This window comes from Phasianus colchicus, chromosome 3, assembly GCF_987193195.1.
Source record: "Phasianus colchicus chromosome 3, bPhaCol1.hap1.1, whole genome shotgun sequence".
Classification (NCBI taxonomy): domain Eukaryota; kingdom Metazoa; phylum Chordata; class Aves; order Galliformes; family Phasianidae; genus Phasianus; species Phasianus colchicus.
Window position 1 is genome coordinate 27,452,451 of NC_143438.1, and position 11,134 is coordinate 27,463,584.

The 11,134-nt window shown below is 39.0% G+C and overlaps 1 protein-coding gene across 12 annotated transcripts in view; it reads left to right on the forward strand.

The window, feature by feature from the left end:
- Positions 1-6,479, forward strand: part of IKZF1 (IKAROS family zinc finger 1) — a 111,577-nt gene extending 105,098 nt beyond the window's left edge. For 5 of the 12 annotated variants that reach the window (XM_090137144.1, XM_090137149.1, XM_090137146.1 and 2 more), the window contains one exon: positions 653-6,473. In XM_090137144.1, coding sequence (XP_089993270.1) covers positions 653-1,359 — 707 coding nt within the window. In that variant the 3' untranslated portion in view covers positions 1,360-6,473. Of the gene's footprint in view, positions 1-652 lie in introns of all 12 variants that reach the window. The other 7 variants (XM_090137150.1, XM_031589171.2, XM_031589174.2 and 4 more) reach the window with 4 other exon arrangements.
- The last annotated feature ends 4,655 nt before the right edge of the window (positions 6,480-11,134 follow it).

Here is an 11,134-nt window from a genome sequence, read left to right on the forward strand (position 1 = left end):
TTGTACATTATAATTTTTTTCTAGGGTAATCTGGAGCTTCTCTGTGTCTACATGTGTCTGATGTATGGCTTGTTTAAAAAAACAGGTGTGGGGGGAAGGTTGCAATACTGAAAATTAATTTTTTATTTGTTTCTTTTGGAAATTACATATGACAACATTAGTGATATGGGTTGTTTGTAAGAAACTAAATATTTAAAACACACATTTTCTACTCTAAAATCTTAACATTTTGGAAAAAAAAAAAAAAGATAATGTCCTTCATGCTGTGAAACATAAAGTCCAGGCTCCCTGTAACTGTGCTGGTACACTTAGCCACAAAGGCATGCCCCAGTCCACTGCTGGAGTCAGATGAGGGAGTCCAATTAGAAAGGAGAGGATGAAACACTCAATCTACAGCTCCCACAAATCCCCGTGCATCTGTCTTCTTCTACTCGTTTTTCCAGAAACCTCAGATTATTTTTGCAGGTTAAAAAACGAACCAGTTTTCTGACCAGCTGTATTAAAAACTATGAGTAACATAGGTGAATTTCAAGGGTGGATTCGATCAACTCTTGTATTTCATGTTGTTTTGTTTTGTTTTTTCAAACATGGCATTCATTTCCTTAATTGCATAGAAATCAGTTGTCTAACTCCTGACTGTTTTTCACTGCAGGTGAGAAGTGTCTATCCGATCTTCCATATGATGCCACCACCAACTATGAGAAGGAGAACGAGATAATGCAGACCCATGTCATAGACCAGGCCATTAACAATGCCATCAGTTACCTGGGGGCAGAGTCATTGCGTCCCCTTGTCCAGACTCCACCGGTTGGTTCTGAAGTGGTGCCCGTCATCAGCCCCATGTATCAGCTCCACAAACCTCTTGGGGACAATCAGACTCGCTCCAACCATACGGCTCAGGACAGCGCAGTAGAAAACTTGTTGCTGCTCTCCAAAGCTAAATCAGTCTCCTCTGAACGGGATGCCTCTCCCAGCAACAGCTGCCAAGACTCAACAGATACGGAGAGCAATAACGAGGAACGCAGTGGTTTAATTTACTTAACAAACCACATAGGTCCCCATGCAAGAAACGGCATATCTATAAAAGAAGAAAGCAGGCAGTATGATGTCTTAAGGGCAGGTACTGACAATTCCCAGGATGCTTTCAAAGTGATCAGCAGCAATGGGGAGCAAGTGAGAGTTTACAAGTGCGAACACTGTCGAGTCCTTTTCTTGGATCATGTGATGTATACAATCCATATGGGCTGCCATGGGTTCCGCGACCCTTTTGAATGCAACATGTGCGGCTACCACAGCCAGGACAGGTATGAATTTTCTTCCCACATAACTCGAGGAGAGCACCGTTTCCACATGAGTTAAAACTCCTCGGGCACGGGTCCAGTCTCAACAACTACATTACTGCAGCTACACAAGCAACAACAGCAACAAAGCACAAGACTAGTGGACAGTAAAAGTACAAGAAAATCAAAAATTCAGATATATTCTCCCACAAGGAAAGATTTTTCTTTTGGTAGCATGTGTTGCAACTCAGTTTTCTAAAGTGAATATTAAAGTTTTTACTGAAAGCATTTGATCACGGAAACCTTTAGTAATGTATGTAGGAGCTTTTGTAGTCAGATAGCTGAAAGTCCTTTCCTTAACTGATGCTTCTTGCAACCCTCCCTTGCCAAAACCGCTACCCATGCACAGAATGCACAACATGGATGCGAACATGAGACAGGAATGGCCTAGCTTTCTCTCTTAACACCCTGAGCACAGGGTTCATACACCAGATGCGTTTTTTTAACTTCCTGGTTTTATTTGACTCATACAGAAAGATTAAACTCAACTAAAGATTGAGGGGCCCAGCCATCCCAGTTGACTTTGTAGACAGCTGGGTTGGGACTGGAACCCAACCAGAGGGTCCAGGGTTACTTTGGCAGTAAAAAGTAGAACATTTCCACCTGCAAGGGTGCTGTTGGAATTGACATCGTGGCATGCCTTGTTTGTGTCACTAGGCATGCGAGCAGGTATGTGAAGATATAAGAAACACCCTTGTAATATACTCTGTGAAGTATAAATTGCATTTAATGTATAGAAAAGAATATTGATGGCTCTTCCTTCAACAAGTGTTTTCTCTCCCTATTCAATAGAACCCCACTTACTGTTAAGAAACTCCTCCTCTCTCTGCAGAAACAAGTTACAATGTATTTAATTTTTCTTTTTTGAGTTTTAGTTATTTAGAAAAGTATAATGTACAGTCGAGAAAAGCACTAGCTAGAAATACATGTGGGGAAAATTCTCCTTATGCACATTTCTCATTTTTTTTATACTGTCTGGAAAATACCCAAATATCCCTATATTTTACCTTTGAGAAATTCCCATTTTGCTTCCACAGATGACGTCTTGCAGATTTTGTGGCTCTATTTGTGTTGTACTTAATTATTTGTAAAACACCGAGCTGAATTAAACCAGCTAGTCAACATTTGTAGCCTACTTCCTCTTTCCTGGTATGTGCTATTTAAGGAGGGACCAATCCCTCAGTGGTAGCCTCTTTGCAAAGGTGCTAAGTACCTTGGCTTCTTGATCAGCAAGGCATTCAGAACGCACTTGGAGCTAATGTTAGGGTTAAAAAAAAACCTGGTGTTTTGCTGAAAAGAGAGCAGAGAATGCAGTACTTTGCAAAGTCCAGGAAATTCACCACAGCTTTCTCCATGGTGGATTCTCCTGCAGATATTGTAACTTCATTTACAATAAAAACTCCTCCAAGAAACCTTTGTAACCCCAATCACAGCTGATATGAAAAAGTACTTTAAAAAACTGAAGTTCCTTTTCCAAATAGTTAATTCCTCTCCATAAACACCCTCGTAATATGAAATTGATCTGAAATGAAAATTTTACAGCTGCACAAAAAACTCTAATTGGTGCTGCAATATTTTCTAGGCATCATTCATAAAAACAACCTACCCAATTAACTGAATGTTTAAATACTTTCATTCCTTATAATAAATGTATATTCTCCACTTAAAAAAAAAAAAATAATGTAGCTAACAAGTCTAGCTGTCTTGTTATACAGTTGCACGTTCTCTCACAAGTGCATGCAAGCACATATGTGCATTATAAAAGAGATTTGATGGAACCATGAACACTTGTACCTAGGGCAATTTGGCCTGGTATGCATAGTTATATTTAATACACAGTTCTATCATGGACACCCAGTTCCTCCTTCTGCTTTCACTTTTGCAGGTGTAAGTCAGGAGCAATACCACAGAAGTTAGAGGAAAAACACTGATGAAATAATGAATTACAAATACATTCTTTTACACTCTTCATATGCTGGGTCTGCACACCCATGGTCGGACACATGCACAGTAGTATTTTTACACTGTGTGTCCATGTAAGTATTCATGATGAGTAGCTGTATTACCAGAAGTGAATGCTGTGTAGGGATGTCCATATGCTGATGCACACACCTACAAAAGTGAAAACAAAACATATAGTACATTTCAGGTAGTAAAAGCACATACAGAATGTCCAGCATCCCCCTCCCAAACATTAGTAACGTAATGTACAGGTGCAAAGCTGAGCACTCCCAGCACCCTATTTTAGCTTAGTCATGAGACCTGGCTGCTTGACATCTTACAGCCCAAGCTGGCTGCAGGCACTAAAAGATCATGGGCCAATTTCAGGCCACAAGTGTGGGTTTTGTCAGCACATCTGTTACATGTTCAGTTTCAAGAAAACCTACATGTGGCAAAAAGGTAAAAGGTACCATCACTTACGTACTTTGTGTAGGGATGACCTGAAGAAGACCTTCAAGGGAGAAGCTTACATTGATGATGGTTTCATTTGTTTTTGTTGTAATTGGGATTTCAATAAAGTTCAAGAGGGCTCATTTTTTCTGTAGTTATTTGGCATATTTATTCACCCACTCTTGCTCCTTTCAACCTTCAACTGATCCAGACTAAGAAGGGACAAAGTAATTTCTTAGCTTTTTGATGTCATTTGTGTAGAGTTATGACTCTTACGCTATTTTTGGCCATTATACACCCCATGTCATCATTTTCTTAACTCTTCATTTTAAGGCACCCCAAGCTATAAAAGAGGAGGTGACAAAAGCTTAGTCAGGTGGTTTCTTTTTTCTTTTTTTTCTTTTTTTTTTTTTTCTATTTTACTAAGATCCAATACAAATAAAGCAATGTTCATTAACCATATAAGCAAGCACAGTTCCAGCTTTCCAGCTGAATTCAAAACTTCATTGGACTTAGCTTTATTAAATATGATTTCTGACCAAGCTCACTGCTTTTGCAACATTTCTGTGTACACATGTGTGTGTATGAATTTCTATGCTGCTTTTCTTCTCAACAGGCACACTCTCTATTCATACTTTTGTGTATCATGAATTTTATATACATATATATGTGTATGTGTATATATATCTAAAATGGTTCCTATCACATAATGATGCACTGTCAATCACAGTGGGTTTCTTTCCTGCGTACGGAGTTTCTTTATTTGTACTATAACAGAACATGTTGATGTTGTATATTAAACAGTACAGTGGTATAAGTAATATTAAGATATGGTGTATCAGAGGGCATAGTCAAAAGGCAGGGGCAAACAGCATTTCCCGTTCATGAAGGGGATTTGGGGGGTTATTTTTTGGATTGTTTTTGCACAAATCATCTTCAATTTGTTTAGAACCAAATGTTTCAATAATTTTATTGTACATGAAAGGAAGGCATGAAAGTAGGATGCTGTGTACATACATCTAAACAAACTGTGCCCTCAGAAAACTAGCTTAGTGTAATCTCCCTTTTTTCTCTGCTTTGCTGTGGTGCAATAACCTAATGTGGTTTAACAGAGCTGAGAAAAAGAGTAAATATGGTGAATGGCTTTAAGTTTATACCTGTGTGGGGAAAAAAAAAAAAAAAAGTAAAAAAGAACCACTTCCCAGCCCTTCCTCAGGCACTGCCTTTTCCAACAGAAACATCGTATTTACACTTTTTTTTTTTTTGCTGTGATTTTATATTGTAACTTTCTTTCTTTTTTGAGAAAATTGTATTTGAAAAAATCATAAAAAATGTGAAATGTTATTAAGTTTTGCCTGCAAAGTGAGATGTATGTTGTAAGATAATGTGGTTGGGGAAGAAAGAAAAAGAGAAAGAGAGAAAAAGAGGGAAGAAAAAAAACCACCACAACCAAAAGAGACATGAAAGCCCAGGACATTCCTGTTGCTTTCCTAGCAGTGAAGAAGGAACTGTGTACAGCTCAGGCCCTGTATGGGTGGGTGGGTGGTTGTGTGTAAGTGAGCAGTGTACGGCCCTGAGGGACGCTCAGTAGGCAGCTTGGTGGAAAGCATCACCCTCAGCCTCTGCTACCACACCTATGGCGAGTTTGTCCCTGCTGTCCTCCCAGTCCATCTTCGATGGTCAAAAAAAGATCACAATGCTTCTGAGAGGCTGCATATAGCTGCCTTGCCAAGACACTTCCAGCTGCACATCACATTCACAGATTTGCTACATCCTACCAGTGCTGCCCTTGGCCGCAAAATCTCAGATAGCTACTTTGTGCAGCTGACTTTAAGAAGGTTTCTTCCCTTCCAGTCACCCTTGCCCTTTCCTCCCATCAGCAAGACTAAGCCATTACAGAACACAATTACTTCTGCATGTAGAGTCATGGTAATTCAAAAGAAAACACTGAGAAATTATTTCTACTATTTACCATAACAAAGGTGATTTCTCTCTGTGGGTGTCTCTGTTTCCTTCGGATTCCAGCACAGTAAATTTCACATCACATATTTAATGCAAACAAGAATCATTGTTTTGCTTAGAAAAGGCACAGTTTATAAGTTTTAGAACTATTTACGTTTGTAAAACCGTATTATTATGAACAAAATGAGATTTAAAAAACCCTTTGGTATCGTAATCAATTATTTTACAGATTTCTAAAACTAGATTTTCCTCAAGTTACTGTGATTTATTTTCATCATAAACTATTACTATTTTTCTGTAAGAAGGAAGATTCCAATGACACTATAAGCAGTTCTCAGTAATTGAACTGAACTACACCCTTCAGTTTCAGCAGGTGGCTCTCCAGCAAACTGAGATGATAATAATCACAAAAAAAAATAGACCAAATGTAATATTCCTAATAGAAATTATTAAATACTCGAACGTACACAGATTTAAAGTTTGCGTTGCTAAAAACCCATGCCAGGTATTTCTTGTTTCAAAGACTTTCTATCAAATCATCTTTCTTATGTTTTTCCTACTCTCTTAACTTGATTAAATGGTACCAGAAATAGCTATAGGTGGGAAGATATGCAATGTTACACAGACACCAACGAGCATTTGCAGCTGTGGGTCCCCAGCCAGGATTCCCAATCCATATTTAAGCATCTACGCATGTGCTCGTCAACCAATGTTTTCTGATCAGTCTTTAAAATCAAGAAACAAACTGAAACACCCATGATTCTTCATGGAGATATCAAAATGAGAACTCAGAGCCAGATCTCGAGTACAGAGATCTGATAATGTCATTATTTCCTATTTTTTTCTGGGTGTGAGAAAAAAATCACTTGGGGAAAAGTGCTTAGGAGCGCTTCTAACTTTCCCAACAGACTGAAAATATTGCACCATTTTTGCCAACTGGGTTGTATCTGCAATCAAAAGACACAACCTACTGCTTGTTTGGAAGGAAAACGGTGCATGAGACCAAATTGTGGTCTTAATGCAGCATAAAATGATGGTTTTACAGACCGTCAGAACCAGTCTGTAAAAGGCACCAGAATTGAGCAACAGAGGTCTGAGGTCTTAATTTTAAACAGAGATCCATTATCCCAGTTTCCTAGTTTTAACTTTTGGCTTTTTTTCCAACTCTGAATTTTCAGGGCTCCTGAACACACAATTCTCACCTATATCACTGGAAGTTGTTCAAGCGCAGCATTTCTGAAATCGTGCCACTGTTGCCAGAAGATGGGTACCCCCAAAAAAAGGAGGACCAATGGATTAGCAGAGTTTTACTGAAAATGGGATAGGTGGGATGAGCAATACAAAGATGAGCTTCAGAGAGCACCACTTTGCAACAAAAAAAATGGACTGCAGCAAGCACAGCTGAAACTACACTGCTGCTAAAACAGACTACCAACTGCAGTGAGAGTTGAGCTAACTGCTAATTTATTTAGAGTAAGGCCTCACTGCTTTAGAGAGGTCCCAGGTTGCAGAACAATTCCCAGTTTTATCTGTCCCGACCACACGTATGAGGCATGTGAGTGACAGAGGGCAGCTGCTGCTGTTTCTGCCTCGGGTGGCGGCTGCAAATCACACAAACCAACGCCTTCCTGTCCCTTGGGAGAGAAGTGAAGGTTCTGGTTTATAAGCAGTTAGCAAAAAAAAATAAAAATCTACACCTTGCAGCAGACAGCGAGCCCAGGGCTGGCGGGGTGAGGAAGTTAATCAGCACCAAGCAGGCTGTTCGGGATGAGGCCAAACAGATGGCTCGTCTCTGAAACGGCAAAACGGGAAGCAGATGTGGCCACCGCTTCTCCCCATGCATAACTGGGAACCAGCCGGTTGGTGAGGAAATTTGCATAACAAGGATAATTTGGTATCAAAACTGTCCCTAGAAGTGATCTGAATGGATCTGGGCACAGTTGACAGTTTTCACTTCTTGTTTCCCACTCGGCGTTCAACCAGATTAAAATTTAATTTTGAGCCACCCGTCTGCCCGAGGTTACTCTCAGCACTTCCCAGGGAAAGCTGTATGGCAGGCAGGGGGAACTGCGCTGAAGCTGTCAGGGCCAAAACCCTCATTTGTTAAGCCCGTGAAAATGTTAGTGACTTATTTCAGCAGGCTCTGATTATCAGTTTAAAGCCTACAAACTCCACGTCATCCCACAAGCAAACAGTAAAACAGATTCTGAGTGAATACCCTCTATTTGCGTGCACCAGAGCGACGGGAACCGAGTGAGATGCAGGCCTGGGGTGAAACCCGTGGAAGTTCCTTCCTGCAAGGTACGGGGCCAAGGGCCCCAAACACACAAGCCCCTCTGCTCACCTCCCCAGCAGTCCCTAGGGCACTCTCTAAGGCCTCAGGGGCTGCTCAGAGCCTGCAGACAGTGTGCTGATGCTTCAAGAAAGTGAGTCGGAATGAAACTTTACCAGAACAACTCAGAAAACAACATAAATACTTAGGGAGCAGTTTAACACATATGTATGATATGCTACAAATAAAGGAGGGTTTTCTTTATCTTCCTCTCTATTTTTCTTTTTGAAGATTGTAGTTAGGTCTGTTTGGCTGCAGCTTTGTAGCATTTCTGTTGCATTGATAAGGACTAAATACTGCAGCCTTTGTACGCCATCGAAATTAAGAGAGATCCTTAAAATTCAGGGATGTTCAAATACGGATTCAAACACTGCAGATTTGTTTAACTGGTGGTTGAAGAATACAAAAAGTACATTTATCATGGTACAGAGATGCCTGTGCTTAACCAAGGGAAAGACTGTGGGACCATATGCCCTTGTGTAGGATCAAAAGAGAAATTAAATACTTGCTGAAAAACATATTTGCCAGCACATATAACAGAAGCACAGACATACGAATTTTACTTTTTGTCTTTCTTTAGCACAGCACATTTAAGAATTACCCCTCGCATCTCAGAAGTCCTACTCTGAAATGTTAAAAAACTATTTTTGCATTGCATCCAGTCACTAAGCTGACACAAATAGAGCCTAACAATATATATAGTATTTCATTTGCATAGTCTATAGCAAATGCATTTAACACACTTCCACGTTGGTAGGGTGTTTTTTTTTTTAGTCTCATTAAATATTAGTACAAATTAGAATGATTACTTCTGCTTTGGAAACATCTACCTTACCATTTTAAATATAAGTGCCTAAGGTAAAAAACAGTTTTAAAAAGGTCTGATATTAAAATATACCTGTCAGGAGAATTCTACTGAAGTAACCCGAATAAACGTGAATGAGGGAAAATAATCAAGCTGATGACGAATTCACTAGTAAAACACCCTGCAGTTCACACATCTACAGTACACTGCTTCTCCCTAAGTCATAAAAACACTGCATGTAATCGTCCTTTTAACAAAGATTGGATCCTGATCTGCAGAGAGAGTAGAAATCAGCAGAAAGCTGATGTAACAAAATGTTAGAGCAGTATTAGGACGACGATGAAATTCACTTATTAGTGATTAAGAAATCTAAAATTAAAAACTTTCGATGAAATTCCAGAGCCTGAATCAGAGAAGAGAGACTACAGGCATCTGTTTGAGTTTGTAAAACAGTTCTTGATGGCTGAATCATAATTTGGCCATTGAAGGTAGGGGTAAATGTACCATAAGTGATGAGAAGACCAGAAGGGAAATGAAGGGTGATAGAAGATTGGGTGGAAAAATTAACACATCAAGTTCAGCAGCGATGAAGAAAGAAATTACTTTCTACCATAAGGGTTATTACCACAGAATTAAGAAAGGCCAAAACCAGTGCATTTCAGGAAAAAAAAAAAAAGACAATATTCTTAATATTTGGCCATCTTTTACACTATGAAAGAGTTGGCCTCTTGCCTTCATTATTTTTAAATGTAAAATCAAATTGTGAACTTAAACTACTTTTTTGTTTGGATATCAGCAACTTCCCACCCTCCCCTTGCAAAAAATTAATAAAAAATCCACATGGCCAATGCAGGTGTTCTTGCTATACATTCATACTTCCTTTTTTTCTGCAATACCTGACAAAGCAGAGTCACATAGTGTAAATCCTTCTTAACAATCCTTTTCAGTTTGTCATCAATGCTAAAATATTTGCTTTTGATATTTCTTAATATCACAGCCTCTGGAGACATAGTTCTGGACAATACAAATTTATTTCAAATATAGGAGATATTTAGCCCTCTTGACTGGGTGTGAGAAGAGGGGAATGATTACAATAAATGGATTTCTCTTTAATGACTCAGAACAAAATAGGAATACCATTTTATCTTACTATCTTTAAACTTACTCCATAGTGTCCAGAAGAGTTGGTAAAAGGAACCATTACTGTGAAACTATTAAATCCTTCCCCCTTTCCTGAAAGGGAAACTGTGGCAAAGCCTGAATTCCTTACGCAAGATCATGCAATGAGTTAGTGACAAAATCAGGATTGGCAGCCAGGTCTTCTACCACTTGCTTATCCGCTAACCACAAACTAGGCTTCCTCTTCAGTGGGTCATAAACTCAGGAGTCCATATTTGCAGGCCCTGGCACTAAACTCAGAGCTGTAAACAAAAGCTGTAAAAAATCTAAGAACTCAAATCAGGCTTTAAATTATATCCAAGTGTGTTTGTGTGTGCGCACTATATGTATCTAATTCAAAACAGTTAACAATTTATATATATTTCACCAACAGATGCTATTTTACCTTCCTTTACTGAGAGACCTTACATTACTTAAATTTACGGAACATTTTGGCCTAACATGCAAAGATACATAATCTTTTCCATGATCAATTGTTGCAGTTAGACAACATTTGCTTTGCAAATGTCTCGAAACAAACCATAGATAAAAGAGAAAATGATACTGGAAAAGAGGTATTTGGTCTGATTTTTCTGCTTTCCTGTAGAAAAATAATGAGCTTTACTAATGATGTATCATATATAAAAACATACAAAACCTGTTTTGTAGCAATCAGCCAATTGGGATGCTTTTCTAAGCTGGGGAAAAAAAAAAAAAAAAAATCACCAAACTGCTCTATTCAGGATCTCAATTATCTCAGGGAAAGTAAAGCAACAAACAAACAAAAAAACCAACAATGGAAACACTGTGCTCCAAAGAAAAGGAAGCATATGATGGATTTAGTTTGCAGGCACATTTACAGCAGAAAACAGAAGGCTCACTGGAAACTGCACAAATACCAACGTGCAAAATAGAAACTTCAGATAAGCTGTGGAAAGAGGGTGGGATTTCCAGAAAATAGGGAAGGACTTGTTACACCCTCCTTGTCAAATTTTGCAGGATCACCACATCTTCTCTGGAGAAACAGTATGTGCAAAGGGGAAAGCTAAGAGCTTTCCTTTTGGTTCTGCTTCTCCTAAGTGAACTGCTTGCCCAATTTCCTTTACAATTAGATAAATATCCAAGTCAAAAGGTCAGCCTTTCCAC